Below are 26,486 nucleotides of genomic sequence, written 5' to 3' on the forward strand. Positions count from 1 at the left end.
TTGCAATAACATAGTAAAAGCATGACTTCTCAACTCCCTTTCAAAAGAAATTTTTGTTAGTGTTCTCATTTGTGATCTTGCTCAAGATATCTAGATAGATTTGAAGGAGCATTTTTCTCAAGTTAATGGTCCTAGGATGTATCATCTTGAACAAGAAATCCATAATCTTGTTCAAGGAAATACGTCTGTGGCCACCTATTTTACAAGGTTGAAATTGCTATGGGATAAGTTGTCGTCTCTTTAGTACAATCTCTTTAAGGGAGATGTTGCTCCATACCAACAGTACCAGCACGCCATGAAGTTTCTTATGGGACTTAATGACTCCTATGGTGCAATTAGCGGCCAGATTCTCTTGGTGGATTCTTTTCCCATAAGCAACCTCATTTACAGTTTAATTCTTCAAGAAGATTGTCAACGGAACATCCAAACTACTTCACCTGTTGATGGGGTTGCATTAGCTACAAAAGGTATTCTCCCCACACAAAAAGATGGTAAGTCGTTCTACAAGCCCAAACCAAAGTGTACTCACTGTAACAAAGAAGGTCATACTATGAATCACTGCTATTTCATCCATGGGTTCCCATCTGGATCCTGTCAAACTAGCTCAGGTTCCAAGGCACGTGCACACTAGGTTTCTTCCACTAGTAACAATCTGTCCACTAGCAGTCTTCCTTTTACTCCGAATCAATGCCAACAACTTTTAGCCTTGCTCCACTCTCAGTCATCACCTATGGAAAACCATATAGGTACTACTGAGTCTTTATCAGGTATATTCTCCCATCCTTCTTCTAAAAGTGTTTGGATCCTTGACAGTGGAGCCATCGATCACATGGTGCACTCTCCCACTGACTTAACCTATTCTATTCCTATTTCTGGTCACACAATATGCCTCCCTGATGGTTATCATGTTGTGGTAACACATATTGGATCCATCGTTTTCTCTCCTTCCCTTATTTTGAAAAATGTTCTGTGTGTTCCTTCCTTTCATTTTAACCTCATTTATGTTCGCCTGTTAGGTCAAAATCTCAATTTTTTAATCATTTTTTCTGCACACCTGTGTTTTATTCAGGACCTACACTCGATGAGGATGAGAAGGATGGGTTGTACTACCTCCACAAGCCATCTCCTACACATTGTTAGGTGGCTACATCGAATTCCCAACTATGGCATCGCCGACTTGGTCATTTATCCAATAAAGTCTTGTCTTTAATTTCACAACATATTTCTAGCATTTGTTCTAATTTAGATCCATGTTCTATTTTCCTATTGGCTAAACAAACACGTCTTGAATTTCCATCAAGTTCTATTTCTTCTACTATACCTTTTTAATTAATACATGTTGACATTTGGGGGGGTTACAGTGTTCCATCACTCACTGGGGCACAATTTTTCTTGACCATTGTTGATGATTACACACAATGTACTTGGGTCTATTTAATGCGTCATAAGTTAGAGACTCGTTCTCTTCTCCAAACATTTATTCGACTTGTTGAAAATCAATTTACCCATACAATCAAAATTGTGCGCAATGATAATGGTTCTGAATTCAACATTCCATCATTTTACTCTAAAAAAGGCATTGTGCATCAAACTAGTTGCATTTCCACTCCTTAAAAAAATGGGGTTGTGGAACGTAAACATCATCATCTCTTAAATGCAGCCCGAGCTCTTCTATTTCAGGCCAACATGCCCAAAGAATTTTGGGGTCATGCTCTTCTTACTGCCACTTATTTGATCAAAAGAACCCCAACTACTCTTTTGGGTGGGAAATCTCCCTATGAAAAACTCTACAACACCCCGCCTAAATATCACCACCTTCAATTATTTTGGTGTCTCTGTTATGCCTCCACTTACTTCCACCACCCTTCTAAATTTGACCCTCATGCCATTTGTTGTGTCTTCATTGGATATCCCTACGGACAAAAGGGTTATGTGTTATATGATCTTGCCACTCACAAAACCTTTGTCTCTCGTGATGTAATCTTTCACGAGGATCAATTTTCGTTTAGCCACACCCCTTTTGAAACATCCTCTTATGTCTTACCGCAACCTCTTAACTCTCCAGATCTCCTTTCTACCAACCCTACCCAATCTGCAAGCTTAACAAGTCTCTATACGGACTCAAACAAGCATCCATGCGATGGTATGCTAAATTATCTTTTACACTTATTAATGTCAGTTATAAGCAATTTGAAGTAGAGTACTTTATGTTTGTCCAATCCCACAAAACAAGTTTCACCATTGTCTTGGTCTATGTAGACGATATTATTTTGGTAAGAAACAACTTGGAACAGATCAATAGGCTTAAGAAATACTTGGGAGAATGCTTCAAACTGAAGGATCTTGGTCCCTCAAAATATTTTCTAGGGACAGAGGTGGCTTGCTCCAAAGGAAAGGATACATGCCTTGGAGATGCTTAAGGAGACTGGTTTCCTTGGGGCTAAACCATGTAATCTACCAATGGAACCAAACCTCGCACTTAGTGGGATGGATGGAGAAATTATCTCTGATCTATCTTCATATCGAAGACTAGTTGGGAAACTGATATATTTGACTATCACTAGACCATATTTGGCATATGTGTTGCACACATTGATCCAATTCATGGATAAGCCTTGAACTTCCTACTTGGATACAGCACGTTAGGTTTTGCGCTATCTCAAACAGTTATTTGGGCAAGGAATTCTTTTGTTAACTTCTAGTGGTATTCAATTAAATGCATTTTGTGATGCCAATTGGGCTCGGTGCAGAGATACTCGCCGATATGTTACTGGGTACAATATTTTACTAGGAAATCACCAATCTATTGGAAAACCAAGAAGCAAAAAAAAATTTCATGGTCCTCGGCTGAAGTAGAATACCGCTCTATGGCATCAACTTGTTGTGAAATTACTTAGTTAAAGCAACTTTTGACATATCTCTAGATAGCTCACCCACAACCAATCAAGTTGTATTGTGATAATAAAGTAGCTATTCACATCGCATCTAATCCAGTTTTTCATGAGCGAAAAAAGCATATAGAGATCGAATGCCATCTTGTATGAGAGAAGATCCAAAACCAAGTTATTCAAACTATTCACATGCCCACAAGTTAGCAGCCTGCGAATTTATTCACAAAAGCAATTGGACCCACACAATTCAACCATTTACTAAGCAAGTTGAGTATGATCACTATCTACTCCAACTTGAGGGGGAGTGTTGAGGATCACACAGCTTATTCCACCAAGGTTTGCCAAATATAGTTGCATTGACCCCCATGATTGTAGATATTTCATTCATTCTAGGAAATTAGTTTCCATTATATATACGGTATCATTTAATTGTAATTATTCTTTGTAATTATAAATATAGTATTCACACCCACATTAGTTTGTGGTGGTTTCTCAAAATATTCACCCTTCTAATTAGTTTTATACCTCGATTCACCACATTCTGGGCACTCGTTTGCATTTTCAAGTTCACCATAAAAGAGTGCACAATCATACCTACAAGCATGTATTGGAGTGTAATCGAGACCCAATTCACACATGTATGTCTTCGCCTCATAAAAGAACTTTGGAAGTGTTTCACAATTGATGGCAGTGCTCCTTTAATGAGGTTTAAATGCATGTTGAATGCGCTCTGAGATAACCCATGCATTGTCTTGCATGAAGCAACTTTATCAGGAACTCCAATTTTGAGAACTTTGTACAGTTTGGATATAGGGGCACCCATGCATCCCTCACAAGATTATAAAATGGTTTACCAAGTCGATTTAACGTACTAGGATCGCAAGGTATGGTACCTTCTGAAGTAGATTCATCACCAGTACGTGCCACACAGACATCATTCGTGTCCACTGCACTCCCCCTTTGCAAGTCACTTAACATTTTTATCAACCCTTCCGAATGTGTATCACCACCTACTATATTTTCCCCCTCAGCTTCATCTTCATCATCATCACTCTAAACTGCGTAATATTCACCATGGAACACCCATGTTGTGTAGCTTTTCTTCATTACGAAGTCTAATAGATGTCTATGAACCAAATCAAAGTATTTGAATGTTATGTTTTGGCATTTCTTGCAAGGATGCCTTATTCTACTAGCTTTTTCTGCACGAGGACGCGCGAACTCTATGAAATCATGTACCCCTTTCACGTATTCATCCAAAAACCTACCCTGAGCCTTCATCCAACTTGTATCCATGTTCATTAATTACCCTATAGCATGTTCAAGTAAATGGTGTTGATTACATTCTCAGAATATTTATGACATATGCATCGTGAATCCTAAAATCAACCACCTTCTGTCTAAAGGGTACAAATCTTATCCCATTCAGGAATGTTGCATTTGCATCGTAGTCAATCACTCAAATTCCTTCGTCATAGTCATTCTAAATTTCAGCAGTGTCTCGCCATAGCTCTCCAAGTACACGAGATGGGGGAAGTGAACATGTTGCCATTAATCTATCACTAACAAATTGTCATGACACCCCATTATGCACCCAGAGAACACAAATAGAGATGCGCTCGAAATATATAATGAAAATGAACAAAGCGTGAATGATGACAACAATGTAAATACAACTTCCTAAACTGTCCATATTGGAAAATTCAAGAATGGTTGAAATACAAACATCACTAATCGTAAATGAAACAAATAATTAACATGGTCAATTGATTATTAGTCAAGAATTTCATTAATTGATTTGTCTCACGTGTACGATGAGGCATAAATGTATAGTCACCATTCTTAAACGGGTCTAAGTTTCAATGAACACATGAAATGCAGTTCTCAATTTGTTCAATTAATCGGCATGCAACATCATAGTCAACTAAGCAGCATGCAATTTACAATTTCTGTATCAAGCATGGGTTTGCTCAGTTGTAGAAGTCTAGTTCACTCTTTTAATATGGATTCGGATTAAATTAAATGACTTAAAAATTTATTTATTTAAAGTCTTGCAAATCTAAAAAAATGAAACATGGAATTTTAAAAATGAAACACGGAATTAATTAATGTCAAGTTTAACTAATTAATTAATGCAATAAATTTATGAACCAAAATGACGAAGAAATAGTGTGTAAATCGAAATTATATGACTAATCTTGAAATTCAGAAGATAGAGAAAAGATGCAAAGCGACTAAAATATGATAATTATTTAAAATCTTCCAAGCCAATCATATAAATCAATTAAAATTCCCAAATTAAAGAAAAAAAAAAAACAAATGTTATTGACTACAAATAAAAATTCAATCAATGGTAAGACCAATTATTGATGGTTTCATTGAAGAAGCTAAAAATGAGTAATGAAACGGAATTAGGTAGTTTTTATATTTTTATTTTTTATTTATGTAATTTTTGCTCCAATTTACTATTAAACCATTCCATTATAATGTATGAACGATTACATTAAACTCTATGCAAATATTACAATTTGTTTTGTCTTACACATAAATTAGAGTTTTTACTTAGTTTAGCAGTAAGACTTACTTGATGATGACAGACATATTAAAATCCATCCAATCTAATTCATATCAAATTCTCATGAGCAATTTATCAAATACATTACATGCATTATAGTAGGTTCATTTTTTGTGAGAAAAATAACTAATTTAATTCTATCCTCCAATCTTGAATTTCTAATAGAATTATACAACACATTCAAACAACATACAAATTATATGTAACATTTTAGGAGGGATTGGAAATCAGATTGTAGTAGGCAGACACACACTCACTCGAACCTACACACTCTCAAACCAACACACACACACTCACACACCCATGCAGATACATCCGCACACGGACTCAGTCCCACACACACACACACACAGTCAACCCATATATTGTAGAAAAAGAAGAAGAAGAACTTGGTCGAGCTTTAGAGTTCGCGGAAAGAGGAGTACCTCAGGTGAGCGTCAGCGGCGAGAAAAGCTTTGGAGAGCAATGGAGGCAAGAGGAGCTTCGGCGAGCAACAAAGGGAGGGAAAGAAAGGAGGGTTAGGAGGGAGACGATCGCGCAAGGGAGGCTCGGGAAAATTAGGCATTTTATCAGACAATCAAAGACGGTTTTAAAATTATCACTAATAGTCTACCATTTAATATTAAAATTAAAAATTTTGTACCAATTAGGGGTGAGCATAATTCGGGAAAACCCGAATTCACCAAATTAAGCGTCCAATTTCGGTCAATTCAATTCAATCAATAAATAGGGTCGGTTTGATTCAGTTACGATTTTACTAATTTTTTGTTCATTGATTATCGATTCAATTAATATAAACTTTAATTCAGTAAACCATATTAACCAAATTAATACTTAAATATAAATTAAAGCTACTCTGGAGTGTTTTGATAACCATTTAGTCACTAATTTATATTTTATTAATTTTATCAATAAAATTAATAGATGATCGAGCTACTTAATTAAGCTGAATGATTAGTGACTGTTCTAAAAACTGTCAATAATATAAAGATTATTAGTGACAGTCTATCTTCCTAGACAATATATATCACCAACCTTTTCTATGTGTCATACTGGCCCATCTAAATTGTAATCATCTTCACGAGCAACCCACTTATGCATGCATCGATATGGCTACTGCAGAATCTCATCCCGGCTTAACTACTGTAAGAACCCAAACCATGACATGTGGGTTTAAATAAATAAGAGAGGGATAAAATTTGAATTTGAACAGGCTTCGTCGACGAAGCCAGAGTTCGTCGACGAAGGCCTTGTATCTCTTGTCGACGAAGTTCAGAAGCTTGTCGATGAGGAGACACTGAGGAGTTTTGTGAAACCAGAGATCCCAGACTCATCGAGGAGGTCTTGGTCTCGTTGATGAGAAAACTATAGAGTCTCATCGACGAGGACACAATTCGTCTACAAAAAGTGGTCGGGTCAAAGGGCTATAAATAGAAGTTTCATTACTTCCAAGCTAAGAAAACTTAAATATCTTCTCTCTATCTCTCTAGAACTCTCCCTACTCTTCATCTCTCTAGATTCCTTTGCCGTTCATCGTGAGAATCGTAAATTTAAAGTTACCACGAGGATCGTGGAAGGATTCTCTACAAGTTCTACGGATCGAATTTTCGATTCGGCCATTTTCAGGTTTTGGCATAAAATCGAGGTAAGGCTCAGTTTTCAGTTCTGATTTGGTAGTTTTGTAGAGAACAATCTTGTGAGTACATTCTATACTATGATTTGTAGGTTTTGGAACTCGGTTCACTATTTAGGAGCCTTAAAGTTTGGGATTTTCTATTTGGGGAAAAGGCAAGAGGAATTGTGTTTATATCGATTATTTTTTAAATTGAACTCGGTGGAACTGTGGTTCACAATCCTTTGTGTGTCTTGGCTACTCATTTGGGGGGATCTAACGGGGAAAACTATGGGTTTTTCATGATTACAGTTTTGGGAAAAAAGGGGGCGATAGGCTGCATCCCTGGTTTTGTTGAAAACCGAGCGTATATGTTGATTTAGACTGTGTTATAGGGATGGTTGTGCCTTAACTTGTTTTAAACTGTATGTGTTCGAAAAACCATGATTTCAGATTACCAAATAGGTGTGGTTTGTTTGGTTATATGAGCATGCATGTGTATGTGATTGGTTGAAATGCTAGTAGGAACATGGTTCCGAAATTGTTCTAAGTACTGAGAGTGTTCGACTCTATATCCAAGGGCGTATGAAATCTTTGGTCATAGATTTGCAGAGTGTCTGACTCTATATCCGAGGGTGTGAACCTATTCCGACAGATCAGGCCAAAGGGTGTGGATCCACCAGTTTAGCGCCAGTACGATGCCATGGGAGTCAGGGACTAGCCATGTGCCGGTAGCGCCGTGTTACACGGGTTGGCTATGGACCAACGCCGTATGTCGTGGATCAGCTTCGGGCCGATGGGTGTGATGACACCGGGATTGCTGATCATGTGTGCGTGTGCATGTATGCACTATTGTGAAATTAGTACTAGAACTGTATTTAACTGCGTGTATGTTGCATCATGATAACACTCAAATGCCATACATCGACATAACCTGTATTCTTCCTTACTAAAAGGTGTCTCACCCCTACTATACATACATTTTTACAAGTTCTTCAAGTAACCGAAACTAGTGTCCTGGTGTAGGGAGCGTAGTGGCCGGTATACTATAGTTAGCGCTTGGGTAAGTGCTAGGACTGTGTTTTGATGGGTTTCCATTTTGGGATGTGTTGGGCACCTAGTTGTACATTGTATGATAGAGCCTGTTCTGCTCTTGTATAGACTCTGGTATGGTACTACATATATATATATATATATATTGAATAACATTTTCCGCTGCATATATTCTGTTGTATTTGGATGTGTTTAAGGTGCTTGGGAACCCCACGGGGTCGGACTCTCATCCTTTGTATTGTATCTTTGGATGTTTTATTAGATACAAGGACAGGTTAGATTACATTTTCACCCCTTGGTCCCACTTTCGGGTTTGGGGCGTGACAACTAGGTATCAAAGCTAACCAAGTTGTTGGGTTTTGTAGACTTGGTTAGGTTTAGCATTGAGTACATACCAGAGTATAGGATGTTAGATATGGGTAGAGTTGGTTAAGGATTGTTCAGTTGCTCGACCGGGATTTGTCGACGGTATTCTGTGTTTTTCCTGGGATGACGATTCCAGTAAAAACAGGGCAGATCATTGATGACTTTCACGTCGGTGTGATAGGACAGACCTAGACCTAGTAGGGAATAGTTAACACGATTAGTTGTGGATCATTATGTTAATGGTACGTGTTGTAGGGATAATGATAGATTCCTATTGTGATGCAGAATGGAGCCCAAGGATAATGACCTAGGAAATGGCTCCGAGGAGACTGCAAGTGATGAGTCTCCTTCTGTGCCTCGAGGTTTGACGAGGCAGATGTTACGGGAGATCCGGTGGAGTGTGAGGAGATGCGAGCGCTCTCCTACTGCTGCGGGGTGCACCATTGAGAAGTTCACATGCATGCATCCTTCAACGTTCATGGGGACTTGACCCAACGATAGTAGAGGATTGGGTGGAGAAGACTGAGAGGATCTTGGAGGTCTTGCACTACATTGATGGGCAGTGAGTCCTCTATGCTACCTTCCAGCTATCTGGGGAGGCGGGTCGACGGTGGACTACGGCGAGTCTGCTGGAGAAGTAGAGAGCCGGTCCTAAGGAGATGTCATGGAGTTGTTTCAAGGAGGTGTTCTTAGACAGATACTTCCTAGCTTCAGTATGTGATACGAAGGCGGATGAGTTTTCTGCTCTGACTTAGGGGAGTATGACGATGCAGGGGTATGCGGCTCAATATATAGAGTTGTCCCGATTTGCGCCGTATTTGATCTCGAGTGAGTATGAGAAGACTCGGAGGTTTGAGAAAAACTTGAGAAAGGATATTCGTAAATTGGCGAGTATGCTTCAGATCCGTGAGTTCTCGGTGTTGGTAGATAAAGCCACGGTGATTGAGATCGGTATCTAAGAGGACGAGGTGGATCATTAATCGAGGAGGAGGATAGTACCTTTTGGTTCTCAGATAGGATCTCGTCAGGGATCGTGGAAGAAGAGGAACAAGGGCTTAAGTTACCGTCAGAATACCGAGCGCCAGAGTTCGCAGGGGAGCTAGACTAGTGATCGTTGTACCAGATGCCACAGATGGCACGAAGGTGAGTGCCGGTCATTTGGGGGTAAATGTTACAACTGTGGCCAGTTGGGTCACATGTTTCGTGATTGTTATGCACCGAAGCGAGACGTTCCTACATCTAGTGTGAACCGAGGGAGCAATTAGATACCTCGGGGAACTGTTCAGATGAATATAGCTCCGACCAGAGTATTTTCTCTTACTCCAGCGGATGCTGAGCATGCAGGGAACGTAGTGACAGGTACCTTATTATTGCTTTCAAGTAAAACTTATGTTTTTTTTTATTCGGGTGCAACCCATTCTTTTGTTTCTGTGAATTTTATAGGATGGTGTGGAGTTGAGACCGGAGACATGAACGAGGTGTTATCTGTTACTACGCCATCTATAAATGTATCTCTCTGCAAGAATATTTTGGTAGATTGCCCAGTGGTAATTCAGGGGAAGCTACTACCGGCGAATGTTGTTGTATACGACATGTCGGGGTTCGATGTTTTTCTGGGGATGGATGGGTTGTTCTCCAGTTATGCTGTGATCGACTGTCGTAGAAAGCTAGTAGTTTTTAGACCTCCTGGGGAGCAGAAGTATGAATTTGTGGGATTGTGTGTGTGTCCAGCGCCACAAATTCTTTCGGCATTACAGGCAAGGAGGTTACTCTTGGACGGGTGTCAGGGGTACCTAGCTTGTGTGAAGGAACCTCCACGGGATGAGTTGAGGCTCGAGGACATTCGGGAAGTCAGTGAGTTCCCGGATGTGTTTCCAGATGATTTACTCGGTTTACCTCCGGATCGAGAGGTGGATTTTGCTATAGAGTTGTTCTCTGGCAAGGTACCGATCTCTAAAGTTCTGTACCGGATGGCTCCATTAGAACTTCGAGAGTTGAAGGAGCAGTTGTAGGAATTACTGGACAAGGGTTTCATTCAACCTAGTGTTTCACCCTGGGGAGCTCCATTATTGTTTGTGAAGAAGAAAGACGGGTTGATGCGGATGTGTATTGATTATCGTGAGATTAACAAGGTAACTGTGAAAAATCGCTATCCTTTACCTCATATAGATGATTTCTTTGACCAGTTGTAGGGGATGCAGGTCTTTTTGAAGATGGACTTGCGGTCAGGGTATCATTAGGTGAGGGCCAAATCTAAGGACGTAGCGAAGACCGCTTTTCGAACCAGATATGGCCACTACAATTTTTTACTCATGCCTTTTGGGTTGACGAATGCTCCGACAGTGTTCATGGATCTGATGAATAGGGTTTTCCATGAGTACCTAGACCGATTTGTGGTGGTATTCATTAACGATATTCTGGTATACTTGAGGAGTTCAAAAGAGCATGAGGACCACTTGAGGTTAGTATTACAGACTCTGCAAAAGAAGAAGTTGTATGCTAAACTAAAGAAGTGTCAATTCTGGTTGAGTCAGATTGCATTCTTAGGCCATGTGGTGACTGGTGATGGTATATCAGTTAATCCTAGCAAGATTGAAGTTGTGGTCGACTGGGTGAGGCCGAAGAATGTGCAGGAGGTTCGAAGTTTTCTAAGACTGGAGGGTTATTATCATCGGTTTGTGGGGGGTTTTCTAAACTATCGAGACCTCTAACTCGATTGACCAGGAAGGGAGCGCAGTTTGAGTGGACCAGTGATTGTGAGCAGTGCTTTCAAGAGTTGAAGCACCGGCTGGTTACTGCTCTGGTTTTGACCATTCCTTCGAGGGATGGTGGATTTGTGATCTATAGTGATGTGTCTCTGAAAGGTTTGGGATGTGTGCTTATGCAGCAGGGTAAGGTAGTAGCTTATGCTTCTCGGCAACTGAAGGATTATGAGAAGAACTACCCTATGCACGATTTGGAGTTAGCTGCTGTTGTATATGCACTAAAGATCTGGAAAAACTATCTATATGGTGTGCAGTGTGAGATCTTTATCGACCATAATAGCCCCAGGTATCTCTTCACGTAGAAGGAATTGAATATGAGGCAGAGACGGTGGCTTGAGTTGATTAAGGACTACGATTGCATGATCAGCTATCACCCGGAAAAAGCTAATGTGGTGGCTAATGCATTGAGTCGGAAGTTAGAACCTGCGGCTATATCTGCAGTTGTAGTTCAGCATCACATCAGACAAGATCTGGAGAGTTCATGCATAGATTTGGTGCATGGTGATCATCAGGTTTTCTTTTCTAGTTTGGTGGTCCAGCCAACTTTGTTTGAACATGTTAAAGTTACCCAGGCTAGTGATGCAGAGTTAGCAGAGGTTATGGAAAGGGTACGATAGGGACTGGCTATAGAATTCAACATCGCTGAGGGAGGTGTGTTGAGGTTTGGGACAAGACCGTGTGTTTTGAACAATAATGAGATCAGGAAGACGATTCCAGAGGAAGCACATCATTCCTTGTATACAGTATATCCTGGTAGTACGAAGATGTATCAAGACTTGCGCGAGACCTTCTGGTGGTCTGGTATGAAGAGGCAGATTGCTCAGTTTGTGGAGCAGTGTCTGACGTGTTAACAGGTGAAAGCTGAACATCAGAGGCCGGTAGGGCCGTTGTAGCCATTGGCCATTCTAGTGTGGAAATGGGAGCATATTTCCATGGATTTTGTGATCAGGTTGCCGCCAGCACTTCATGGGCAGAATGCTATCTGGGTTATCGTGGATAGATTGATGAAATCTGCTTATTTCATACCGGTGAAGGTTGGCTATTCTTTGAGTAGGCTAGCTAATATGTACGTGCATGATATTGTGAGAATGCACAGAGTACTAGTGTCCATTGTGTCAAATCGAGACCAGAGGTTTACTTCTCGATTCTAGATAAGCTTACAGGAGGCACTGGGGACGAAGCTTACTTTTAGTACAGTGTTCCACCCCCAGACTGATGGACAGTCGGAGAGGACAATACAAATCTTGCAAGATATGTTGCAAGCTGTGTTAGATTTCAGTGGTAGCTGGATACAATTTATGCAACTAGTAGAGTTCGCTTATAATAACAGCTTCCAAGCTAGTATCGAGATGGCACCGTTCGAGGATTTGTATGGTCAGAGGTGTCGATCTCCTTTATGTTGGGATGAGGTTGGTGAACGTCAGGTGTTAGGACCTAAACTTGTGCAGCAGGCATCTGAGAAGGTGGGTTTGATCCGGGAGAGGATTAGATTAGCTCAAAGTCGACAGAAGAGTTATGCAAATGTTTGCCGTCGTGAGTTAGAGTTTGAGGTAGGGGATAAGGTATTTTTGTGTATCGCTTCGATGAAAGGGGTGATGAAATTTGGGAGGAAGGGAAAGCTGAGCCCAAGGTATATCGGACCATTCGAGGTTCTTGAGCGAGTGGGTTCAGTAGCCTATAGGATTGCACTACCCCCAGCACTCTCAAGAGTCCACGATGTGTTTCACATATCCATGCTAAGGAGGTATGTTATGGATCCATCACATGTTATTAGTTATGATGAGTTGGAAATTGAGGATACTTTAGCGTATGAGGAGATACCTGTTCAGGTTCTAGACTGTAAAGTTCAGAAGCTTCATACCAAAGACCATTAGTGAAGGTATTGTGGTGAAACCACGAGGTTGAGGAAGCTTCTTGGGAACTGGAAATGGAAATACGCCGGAATTATCCATGGTTGTTTTAAGTACTTATACGTTATCCTGCTTTAGGTTGGGATAGGTGGTTAGTCATCAGGAGTGTGTATATTATGAACTCCTGAGACAGTTTATATTGAAAACACGGTATTCCTCCCCCATAAGTGAGGGTATGTATATATGTATTCAGTTATATGTATGAGTTGTGAATGAGAGATGGCAAATTTCGAGGATGAAATTTTTGTAAGAAGGGGAGATTGTAAGAAACCGAATCATGACAGGTTGGTTTAAATAAATAAGAGAGGGATAAATTTTGAATTTGAATGGGCTTCATCGACGAAGCCAGAGTTCATCGATGAAGGCCTTGTATCTCTCGTCGATGAAGTTCAGAGGCTCGTCGATGAGGAGAAGTCAAGGGGTTTCGGAAAACTGGAGATCCCAGACTCGTCGAGGAGGTCTTGGTCTTGTTGACGAGAAGACTATAGAGCCTCGTCGATGAGGATGCAATTCGTCAACGAGAAGTGGCCAAGTCAAAGGGCTATAAATAGAAGTTTCATTACTTCCAAGCTAAGAAAACTTAAATATTTTCTCTCTATCTCTCTAGAACTCTCCCTACTCTTCATCTCTCTAGATTTCTTCATTGTTTGTCACGAGAATCGTAAATTTGAAGTTACCACAAGGATCGTGGAAGCATTCTCTACAAGTATTACAGATCGGATTTTCAGTTCGGCCATTTTCGGGTTTTGGCGTAAAATCGAGGTAAGGCTTGGTTTTCAGTTCTGATCTGGTAGTTTTGTAGGGAACAATCTTGTGAGTATATTCTGTACTGTAATTTATAGGTTTTGAAACTCGGTTCGCTGTTTAGGAGCCTTAAAGTTCGGGATTTGCTATTTGGGGAAAAGGTAAAGGGAATTGTGTTTATATTAGTTATTTTTGAAATCGGACTCGGTGGAACTGTGATTCACGATCCTGTGTGTGTCTTGGTTACTCATTTGGGGGGATCTAATGGGGAAAACTATGGGTTTTTCATGATTACAGTTTTGGGAAAAAGGGGGCGACAGGATGCATCCCTAGTTTTGTTTAAAACCAAGCGTATATGTTGATTTATACAGTGTTATAGGGATGGTCGTGCCTTAACTTGTTTTAAACTGTATGTGTTCAAAAAACCATGATTTTAGATTACCAAATAGGTGTGGTTTGTTTGGTTATATGAGCATACATGTGTGTGTGATTGGTTGAAATGCTAGTAGGAACGTGGTTTCGAAATTGTTCCAAGTACTGAGAGTGTTCGGCTCTATATTCGAGGGCGTATGAAATCGCTGGCCATAGATTGGCAAAGTGTCCGACTCTATATTCGAGGGCATGAGCCTATTCCGGCAGATCAGGCCAAAGGGTGTGGATCCACCAGTTTAGCACCAGTATGATGTCATGGGAGTCGAGGACTAGCCATGTGCCGGTAGCACCATGTTATGCGGGTTGGCTACGAGCCAACGCCGTATGTCACGGGCTGGCTTCGGGCCGATGGGTGTGACGACACCGGGATTGCTGATCATGTGTGCGTGTGCATGTATGCACTGTTGTGAAATTAGTACTAGAACTGTATTTAACTGCGTGTATGTTGCATCATGATAACACTCAAATGCCACACACCGATATAACCTGTATTCTTCCTTACTGAAAGGTGTCTCACCCCTACTGTACGTACATTTTTACAAGTTCTTCAAGTAACCGAAACTAGTGTCCTGGTGTAGGGAGCGTAGTGGCCGGTGTACTATAGTTAGCGCTTGGGTAAGTGTTAGAACTGTGTTTTGATGGGTTTCCATTTTAGGATGTGTTGGGCACCCAGTTGTACATTGTATGATAGACTCTTGTATAGACTTTGGTATGGTACTGCATATATATATATATTGAATAACATTTTCCACTGCATATATTCTGTTGTATTTAGATGTGTTTAAGGTGCCTGGGAACCCCACGGGGTCGGACTCTCATCCTTTGTATTGTATCTTTGGATGTTTTATTAGATACAAGGACAGGTTAGATTACATTTTCACCCCTTGGTCCCACTTTCGGGTTTGAGGCGTGACAATTGCGGCCGATACCAACCTCGAATTCCTCCGCTCTAACGACTCCTGGTAATCCGTATATACACCTGGTTCACTATCAATGAGAGCTCTTCCATTTTTTTCGTCCACTATGTTAAGAACACTCCCAATCCATGGCTAGACATCTAGATCTTTCCTTCAGATTTAAAAGAGGTTGCTTCTATTAGGAAAAGTGAGAAAATATCTTCAGTACCTGATTCATTTAAGAAGCTAAAAATGAGTAATGCTTCTGTGAATCCTTTGCACATTAACACTACAAAGTATATCTCAAAAAAACTAGAAAAATCTTTTGTAGATAATGAAATTGGGACTTCTTTGAGGGAAAAGCTATATATGTAATATGATGTGTAAGGGCTCTGGTCCTATTAAACCTAGGACATGCTCTGAATTGTAATCATCTTTACGAGCAACCCACCTATGCATAGACATTCGAAGAAAAGCACGTTGTTTCTCTTTCGTGCATCTCATTCCTTGTTACTGTATGTGATGAACAATTTCAAAAGATCTCTCAAACTCTATTGCACTTAAAAAAATTAGTCCAATGATTGCATAAGTTCACCACACCTTCCCTGGTCTGTACATGGTCATTCCAAAAAGTATGCACTTGAAAAGGTTTAAATTTGAAGAATCTTTTCAACCAATATTCACTATCAATGACAGTTATCTTCCATTTTTTCCGTCCACTATGTTAATTAGAACAATCCCAATCTATGGCCAGACATATAGAACTTTTTTAGATTTGAAAGATCGAGGTTGCTTCTATTAGGAAAAGTGGGAAAAGATCTTTAGGACCTAATTCATTGAATAAGCTAAACATGAGTAATGCTTCCGTGAAGCCTTTGCACATTAACACTACAAAGTCTCTATCTCAAAGAAACTAGAAAAATCTTTCGCAAATGATGAAAGTGGGACTTCCTTGGGGGAAATTCTATATAATATGATGTGTAAGGGCTTCAGTCCCATTAAACCTAGGACTACATGCTCTTCTCGTTGTATTTTATCTTCAACTCATCTAGATTCTCATTTGTGGTGTCAAGTTGCTTACTGGACAATATCAGCAACTGTTCTTAATTTCGTGCATCCCATTCCTTTTTAGTACTGTGATAATGAACAACTTCAAAAGATCTATTAAACTCTATTGCATTTAAAAAATTAGTTCAATCATTCTAGAACTTAACCACATCTTCCTTGGTTTGTGCATTGTCATTCCAAAAGGTATGAACTTCAAAAAGTTTAAATTTAGAGAATCTTTTCAACCAATATTCACTAATATTATTATATATAAATGACAACTCTTCCATCTATTTAGTTCACTATGTTAACTAAGAACAATCCTAGTTCTGAATTGGCCAAACATAGATCATTCCGTTTTGGAGTTTGAGAGGTTTGACTCATCAGCTAGGTCAGTTTCCAAGTATTTTGCCAAGATTCTCTTAATTAATTTAAACATTATTAATTTTGAAGTTGATACCTTTGGAATGATCGTGTATAGACCATGGATGTTGTGGTAAAGTTCTGCAATGATTGGACTAATTTTTTAAATGCAATAGAGTTTGAAAGATCTTTTGAAACTGTTTATTATCACAGTAATAAAAAGTAATTGGATGCACGTGAAAGAAACAGTTTGGTTCAAATATCTATGCATAGGTGGGTTGCTCATGAAAATGATTACAATTCAGATGGGCTAGGAGGAGACTATCTTTGTAGCAGTGGACAGATAGGAACAGTTGCTGATATTGTCTAGGAAGTAAAACAAGGAAGACTATTTGCGATGGTTCAATAAATTCGTCGCTAATAATAGACTATTACTAATGGTTTTTGTAAACCATCACTAATATAATTAAATAAATTACTTTTATATTTTTTAAATAAAAAACACTATTAGTGACAGTTTAGTAAATTCGTTGCTAATAATAGACTGTTAGTGACAATTTCAATAAACCATTGCTAATAAAAGACTATTAGTGACAGTCTTTCTAAGTAGTCACTAATATAGTTAATAAATTATTTTTATATTTTTTAAATAAAAAAACTCTATTAGTGACAGTTTAATAAATTTTTCGCTAATAATAGACTAATAGTGATGGTTTGCATAAACCGTCACTAATAGATTTGAATTTTTTTGGGTCAACAAATGCATTATTAGTGACGGTTTTATAAACTGTTACTAATACAAAACTAATAGACTAATAGTGACGATTTGGAAGAACCATAACTAATAATGCATTATTAGTGATAGTTTCTTAGAACCGACACTAATAGTTTTGACTTTTTCTCAGTCAACTATCATTGAAATCACGTAATTTTGAAATCACGTAATTTGTGTCGACAGTAACTATCAACGATTTTCCCTCAGACCTATTGACTCCTCTCATGCAATTGTCGCTCGCTTCACGTAGCTCTTTCCGGTACATGTGATTCGCTCTGAATATGAGCCACATCCCAATAATGACGTTTTTGTTCCTTTTAAATCTTAAATTAATTATTGTAGAAAAAAATGAAAAAAAGTTAAGGGCACCTCATTGTAGAAAATAGTTTTATTTTTTATTTTTAGTTTTTAATTTTTTTTTTAAAAAAAATAGCTAATTTTAAAATTTTATAACATTTATATATAAAAAAAAGTCAAGAGCAATTAAAATTTTTGACACTATTTACTTGTAGAACTAGTTTTAATTTTCATTGAAAATTTTCATGCAATTATAAAAAGTGCCACTTTGTTTTTATTATTTTCTACATTTATGATTTCTTTATATTATAGTTGAAAGCATCACATTCATATTTGAATTTGGATTTATATTATTTAATTTTTTTCGGGTCATGCGCTTGTAGAAAGGGCCCCAAAAGGCACTATGGGGAGACTTTGAATTAAATATACAATTCACTCAAGGAAAACTCTTATAGCTACAAACACTCCATTATTACAGTCGTTTATTACAATTTGAACTTCAAAAAAGTTCTCTTACTTTTTGAAAGCCCATTGTTTTCTTGTCAACTTTCACCCTGCTTTCCCTCCCTAATGCAAAGGGGAAATCGCCAAAAGGTCTATCTCTAAAAGCTTGAATTATGAGGCATCCCTCTCACCGTAAATACAATAGTCACAAAGTTATATCTTGGGAAGTTTTCTATAATAGAACCATAGTAGTATACATCCTTTCTCCCATATTTAACGCCTCAGAAGTATCAATCAACCATTCCATCACAATAAACATCAACAAATGTGCGAAGGCAATCAAAATATGCTCACAAGGAAACAAAAATCTTCATCTTCGCAAAGGAAAAATGGAGGTAATTGGCTGAGCTCAAAGGTTTTCCCCTATTCAATTCAAAATTATAAAATATTGAATTACACAAAAATCATTAAGAGGAAATAATATTATAATGATACATAATAACAACAATAACAAGGCTTAAGTTCCACTAAGCGGTGTTGGTTATATCAATCTTATAAAGTGATATTGTGATGATACTCTTTTTATTTTAATTTTGTTAACAAAGATTCTTATTTTTTTCCTATGTTGCGTGTTGATAGTATGGATTTCGAGCCTTAAGTTTGAATTTGTGTAGATTTGAACAAATTTCAATACAATTTATATTACATTTTGTTTAAATTTACATAAATCAAAATTTAAATCCATATTTAAAGTCTCTCTCAAACACAAACTTAAACTATCAAGTATAGTTATGATAATTTAGACGTAGTTAGGGAGATGGATTTGTAGATTATTATATCATAACTACTTGATGCTTAAGTCCAAACATCATATAAAAAGAAGGATCCTACATCAAAATTGGACACGAGTGGACTCAGCAAGTCTGGGTCCATAACTATATTCAATTGGAATTTTGGATCCAAATGGAGCTTGGAATGTCAAAAATGTTGAACTTGTAAAATTGGATTGTGGCTTGGGAAATGAGATCACCTTTGGAATAGGTTACAAAATTCGATTATAGAATGAGTGTAAACATTAGTAAGACGTTCAATATATAAGAATTGCATGAAATAAAAGATAATAGAATTAAATTTATTATCTAAATTTCTTTGTACTTATCATTCGAATTTTTATTTCATCTGTATGCTTTTGATTAAAACCATTCCAAATGTCATTTTGAGCTTCATAGCAATTTTGAATTTTTTATTATAATTAGGGAAAAAAACATTATCTCAAACTCAAGAGTAATTTTTGACATTTTAAAAGCTGCCCAATTATATTTCTTGTTGACAATTAATAAATGAATTAAAATATTTTAAAGAATTAGATTATCTTTTATTACTAAATTTTGGAAAAAAAAAAAAAAAGTCATTGAATATTTTGAGGTGCCAAGAATGAACATGATACAAAATGGCATGCACATGAATCGTGTGTCATTTGAGTTTAGAGAAATGAGAGAAGAAAGAAAAAATAATTACCAAAGATAATTTATTTTTTTTTAAAGTACATGCAAAAAAATGTTATTTTATCTAATATTTTTGTAATTAAAAATGCTACTTGGTGTAACATCTTTTAGTAACCATGTATTACTCGTGTTTTTAAAGCTTTTTTTTTTTTTTTTCTTTTACGCATCAATTTAAAAAATAAAATTTCATCTAAACTATTTTTAAATAACTTTTATTAAAATAATATTAAATTCGCAAAAAAAATCTCCAAAAAAATTGATGGCTATTGGGTTCACATTAGGCGCCAATATGGCCCCCACCGATTCTAAGTTCTCACTTCTCACCGCCGAATCTGTTGACTTTCATCGTGCCCTTCACGTTCATGAACTCTGAAGAAATAAAAAGACATAAAACGTCTTCCCGTGAAGAGCGGCTTCATCACACGGACGGTGTCACGCCTGCTTAAAATACAACAAACAAACTTTTACGATCGTTTCTCGGGCCCATTCATTCAATGAGAAGCCATGGCCCCAACTCCACTTCCATGGTATTGTGTACTACCGTGGCGAAGAGCTATTGGTTGTTTAGCTGGTAACCCGTGGGGTCGTCCGCATTCGATCCAAACTCCACGCCAGACCGACCAGCCTCATGCCTACCTTTTGACCAAAACATAAGACCTTCTCGAGTCCCACTAAAACACGCCACGATGCGCAGTGCGCACCCCTTCCTCTCCGCCTCTGCGCACAACATAGGGAAAAAAAAAAAAGGCACCCCCTGTAAATTCTCTGACCGTTTTCTGTGTTTTTGCTTTCGGAAAACTTCTGCAACACATATCTTCGTTTCCATGCACGAAGTCTATGCGATGGAAGGTGAAAAGCAGGTCTTCGCAGCTCTCGCGGGTGCGTTTTCCAGGCCCTCGTGGACTCTCCTCTTGCTCTCCTTCATCCTTGTAGCGCTTTTCTCGTTCCAGATTACTACCAAACCGATTTTCCCGATATTTACGGTTTGGCGTTCGGAGAAAACCGGGTTTTCGGCCGGCCTACCAACTTGTGTCGGCTTTTTCCTGAACGGGCCGCGGCGGCGGGCTGTTATGCGCATAACGGATTTCGGTGGGGTTGGCGATGGTGTGACTTCCAATACGGTGGCGTTTCGGAGAGCTATACATTACATGCAGCGTTTCGGGGACACAGGTGGGTCGCAACTTAATGTTCCGAGGGGGAGGTGGGTTACCGGTAGCTTTAATCTTACCAGTAATTTCACGCTTTTTCTTGAAGAAGGCGCTGTTATCTTGGGTTCTCAGGTATGTTTGTTTTTTGTTTCGTATTGGGTTACTCATTTTCATCTAACAAGGGATTAGAGATTTAACTTTTATTCATTATTTTAGCTTCAGATTTTTATTGCATTGAGAAATCGAATTAACGGGTTTCGAATACTTGTTTGTCTGAGATAATATTCATGGAAATCTCATTTTATCTTTTTAAATTTCTTCCTCTTCTCCACAGTTCGAGAATTCTGGACAACATTATTTTAAAAACAGATAAATATTTGTTTGATCTTTGAACGTTTATAAGAAAGACACATCGTTTCTGCGGGAAAAAAAATGGTGAATGGACGTTTTTGATTGAGGTCAGGGTGGAAAAGAAGGCAAAAGCATATTGTTTGTTGAAGTTTTCTCATTGGAAGAGAATTGGGAAACTCCACGTTTCCTTAGCAAAATTGATTTTTTTCCCCCCTTACACCCAAAAAAAACACACCATGGAGATCATCTATTGTCCTAGTTTTTGCAGTTTCTTTGAGGGGAAAGTAAACATAGTTGTGTCTTTGATACAAGTGTTTTATGTTTTTACCGTGAGTTATATATGTGTTTAGGCTGCATTTGGTTTGGATAATATGAAATTAGGGACTTGGATTTAAAATTATGTGAAATTGGATAATACTCAATATTAGAGCATGTAATTGGGCCTTTGATTGGAAATTTTTAGAATTGGATAAAACAAAGTATAGATGTGATTCCGCCGGGTTCTAAGTCTGTAGTCCCAATTAGCACAAACTTAAGGGTTGATGACGATGTTGAATCCTAATGATTAATAGAGATGATGCAATTGAGATTTGGAATTACTTACTCCCCATTATGCCCTTGGTGGTGAATAAATATTTTTTTTTGGTTATAATTTTCCACCTATTTTTAATATGAATAGTCTTGGATTTCAGTTTGAGTTGGATGTGTAAAATGTTTGGAAGATCACAAGGCCATTTTGCAATTTTCATGAGAATCCTAGTTACTATTTCCCTTTGCTAGTTGCTCCTTGTACAATATTCTTAATTACTCAATCTTAACTGTCTTAGGATCCTAAGGAATGGCCGATTATAGAGCCTTTGCCTTCATATGGAAGAGGAAGAGAGAGGTTGGGAGGAAGACATATAAGCCTCATCCACGGAGATGGTCTCATGAATGTTGTTATTACAGGTACTAAGATTGTATTACATGAATTCCAGTCATTTAGATTGCTATTTATCTTACATGTCTTTTAGTCGTTCAGATTGATATCTGCACACTCAAATATTTTGTTTAAGATCTCTCTCTTGAGATCATTTTCTCTGCAAAAATGATCTCAAATAACACATGTTGCTAGTATTAAAAAATGAGAAAATAACTGAAATTATGTCATTTTCTTGATTGTCAATGTTGTGAAATTACGTCCTAAAATTATGTACACATACACAACACATACAAAAAATAAAGTAAATCAAAAGAGAGAAGAAGAACAATGAATTTACGTGGTTCGACAATGTGATTACATCCATGGAGTCCTTGCACAATTCTCACTATCATTAAACAAAAACTGCCTCAGGGTTTCAACTCTTGGCTACAATATGTATATATAGCCTCATATAAAAATCACAAAATACTCTCATATGATAATACAATTACAGTACGTCTTGCCTCAAATGTACTGTAGCAGGGCGCCCACACCCCCAATTGCAACCCTGCTAGGCTTGGTATAAGTAGACGGAGGGATTTTGGGCATTGGCCGCTAAGCCCTCCCATTTTGTAACAAATAAACTTCAAGTGGATAACCCCTCTTAATATAAGCCGTAACTCAACAGCCAACTAGCCCATTTAATTCAATGTGATTTAGAAGCTTTCTTGTTCTATTTAATTATTAGGAATTGTGTTTGGTTGTATTATTTTTCCTCATTTTTTACTTTAGTTATACTTATGCAGTGAATGCTGAATTTTAAACACACCAATATTATGTAAGTAGTGCTATAATATTGAGCTGAAAGCAATTATTATCTGTAGTTGAATGGGCAAGAGCCCCTAAGTGGAAATGATGTCATCCTTTTCTTATTTGGTTAATTTAGTTAAGAATCCCAGATGTGGTGCCATTTTGTCTCATGTATTATTGAGATTGAGAAGTTGGCGGAACTAACGAACCTTCATAAAAAATGAGTTGTACCTACCAAATGTGAAGCCAATCTACTTATAATTGCTTTGATCATCTTTTACTACCTTGAATATGACTTGGATGCTTCATTTATAGGTTTACATGATTTAGAATCATCGACAATGGATAACTCATTGTTTATTTTTCCCCACCGAGTAACTATGGTTGGGGGTTTGGTGCCATATATAAGCTGTTTTCCTAAGACGGAGTGTCAAAAATTTTCACTATTATTCTCAGTAGTCATTTTAATCCATCCATATAATGAATAATTCCATGTGAGACTTCATTTTTCAACCATAACTACTTGATGCTGGCCCTTATATCTGCTTCATGATTTTTTGAATTTGTAAGAAAATATAAGTTGAAAAGCTCTAGAATCATCTGCCCTGTTAGTAACTTAATTTGTTTTTTTCTCTCCAAGTAAATATGGTGCCAGATAGAAGTTCATGTCGACAATGACAAATAATATTTAGCATTTTGGTCGTTTATTCCAGGTGGGATTTCATTTTTGAACCATGATGATTTAGTATAAGTATAAAAGATCAGGAAAAGAGAAAGAGAGAAGAGAGAGAGAGAGAGAGAGAGAGAGAGAGAGAGAGTGAGAAACTGAACAGGAAATCTGGGTTCAAAAAAGATACTAACACCTTACAAAGTATTTGCATCCATAAAACATGTAATTACAGAATAGTCCCAAAGTTCTTAAAATATACAAAATAATCCTAAATTAACTAAACTTATAAAATAACCAGAAATTTTCCAAAACTAAAATAATAATCCTAGCTACACTATAAACACCTAAAGTTCTTCGATAGTGGTTCCCCCACATCACTATTCGATGTTGGACCATATATCTCTTTCATTCATTATCTTTGTACATAGTCATTTTGATGCATCTCAAATAATGAATAAGGTATAGCATTTTGGTCATTCATTCCATATGCATCTTCATTTTTTAATTGTAACTGCTCGATGATGGGCTCTACCTCTCTTTCATGATTTTCTGAATTAGTAAGAAGAAAATGATTGAATAAAATTCCACGGACTATGGATTTGTATTTGGTTGGTTGCAGGAGAGAATGGCACAGTTGATGGTCAGGGGAAGATGTGGTGGGATCTGTGGTGGAACAGAACACTGGTGTATACCAGAGGCCACCTCCTGGAGTTGATGAACTCTAGAAATGTTCTCATTTCCAACCTCACCTTTCTCAATTCTCCCTTTTGGACCATCCATCCTGTTTATTGCAGGTTTCACCCACTTTTTCTTATCTCCTTTTGTTTTACTTTTTGAGCGCATAATTGTAGCTACCTCAATGCTTTGTTTTTTTAATTGCATATATTGGAGTCAATGTCAACAGGGAATGTGAATAGAGTCAAGATTAATAATTTGATAATTGATACTGTTTTTCCTTTACCTTAAATGTAAGTTTGAGTTTTTTTTTTTTTTTTTTTGGTCTCTCTCTTCTTTTTCTTTGTGGAAATGCACCCTTTGGAATGGGAAAAATTGCAAATGGTTCAGAAGTATTTATATGGTTACAATTTAGGTGGCAGCATAATATGGAGAGATCGTCACTGTTATTCCCAATAAAGTGGAGACCTTTAGAAAGCATGATACCCATAAGCAATAGGAATTAAAAGATGACCTTTTACACATTCTTTGTGATAATCTTGTGTATGCAAGTTGGTTAGTATAAATGGGCAATCTTGTATTTGTTGCAGTAATGTTGTTGTAAAAAACATGACAATCTTGGCTCCCCTGAATGCCCCAAACACTGATGGCATAGACCCTGGTATGGTATACCCTTTCTCTTCTTGTCTCTTGTTTCCTTCTACACTTCATTTATCTATCTCATGTGCTTGCACACTCAAATATTGACACATACAATCAAATATACACCTAATTTTCTACTCAATGATTCAGACTCATGCTCCCATGTGTGCATAGAAGACTGCTATATTGAGAGTGGGGATGACCTTGTGGCTGTGAAGAGTGGGTGGGACCATTACGGCATTGCCATGGCACGTCCAAGTTCGAACATCATAGTGAGGAGAGTTTCAGGCACTACACCAACTTGCTCTGGGGTTGGAATAGGCAGTGAGATGTCAGGTGGGATTTCTAATGTAACTGTGGAGAACTTGAATGTTTGGGATTCAGCAGCTGGGGTGCGTATAAAAACAGACAAGGGGAGAGGAGGATATATAGAAGACATTATTATACGTAACATTACCATGGAGAGAGTGAAGATACCCATTAGGTTTAGTAGAGGCTCTAATGATCATCCGGATGAAAGATGGGATCCTAAAGCAGTTCCAAAAATAAACGGTATTTTTATCAGTAATCTGGTCAGTTCAAACTCGGGAAAGGGCCCAGTATTGAAGGGTATTGAGGATGCACCATTTGAAAGGATATGCATGAAAAATGTTACTCTACTTGGTTTAGGACCATCTGCAACATGGCATTGTGAATTTATATCTGGTTTCGCAGAAGGGGTATTTCCAAGGCCATGTTTTGAATTGCAAAATAATGGCTCTTCAAGCTGCTGTTCAGTGTATTGAGTTGTTATGGATGTTTTTGAATGGGTACATGGAAATGTTGGTATGGGTTTTGGATGCTTTGGATCATTTACTGTGCCGACAAAAGAAGCCTGCATGCTTGGGCTGTTTAGGGGGCGTTAGATCTGATATGTACTGCACTAAGGGCAAGACTAGATTGGGCTTTTTGAGTAAATATGTTTGTGTTCTTGAAACGGGTGAAATTTGAACCTGGGTTTGCTTTCTTATGAGCTTGCAAAGCACAGTGGCCTGCTGCCTGCCGCTTGACTGAGTCTACAGAGATGCAATTTTTCATGTGCAATAGAACTTGCTTTTCTGGACAGGTTCATCACGATTCTCATCCCCAACTTTATTTTTTTTTTCATTGGATGGGTTTTTGTGTATTTAGTTTGTGACTTGGATGGGTTTTTGTATATGTTTGTGTTCTTGAAACGGCTGAAATTTGAACCTGGGTTTGCTTTCTTATGAGCTTGCAAAGCACAGTGGCCTGCTGCCTGCCGCTTGACTGAGTCTACAGAGATGCAATTTTTCATGTGCAATAGAACTTGCTTTTCTGGACAGGTTCATCACGATTCTCATCCCCAACTTTATTTTTTTTTTCATTGGATGGGTTTTCGTGTATTTAGTTTGTGACTTGGATGGGTTTTTGTATATCTAGTTGGTGATTTTTATCTTGACATGCAATTATAAATGGGGTCCATTTAATCCCAACAGGAGAGAGAGGGAGAGAGAGAGAGAGAGAATGGAAAAATAGTGAAATACCTTGTACCCAATTGATATTATGATCAATTGCTATGCTGTATGCAACCTATCAAATATTTTTCTTCTCCAT

General features: G+C 38.0%; 1 protein-coding gene across 1 annotated transcript; it reads left to right on the forward strand.

Moving 5' to 3' along the window:
- Positions 1-20,351: 20,351 nt before the first annotated feature.
- LOC131145909 (probable polygalacturonase) lies at positions 20,352-26,370 on the forward strand. The gene is made up of 5 exons (XM_058095088.1): positions 20,352-20,955; positions 22,002-22,122; positions 24,175-24,349; positions 24,821-24,891; positions 25,023-26,370. Exons 1-5 carry the CDS (start codon positions 20,362-20,364, stop codon positions 25,655-25,657), a joined length of 1,596 nt encoding a protein of 531 aa, XP_057951071.1. The 5' UTR covers positions 20,352-20,361; the 3' UTR covers positions 25,658-26,370.
- Positions 26,371-26,486: the final 116 nt, after the last annotated feature.

The sequence above is a fragment of the Malania oleifera genome, chromosome 1 (assembly GCF_029873635.1).
Source record: "Malania oleifera isolate guangnan ecotype guangnan chromosome 1, ASM2987363v1, whole genome shotgun sequence".
NCBI lineage: Eukaryota > Viridiplantae > Streptophyta > Magnoliopsida > Santalales > Ximeniaceae > Malania > Malania oleifera.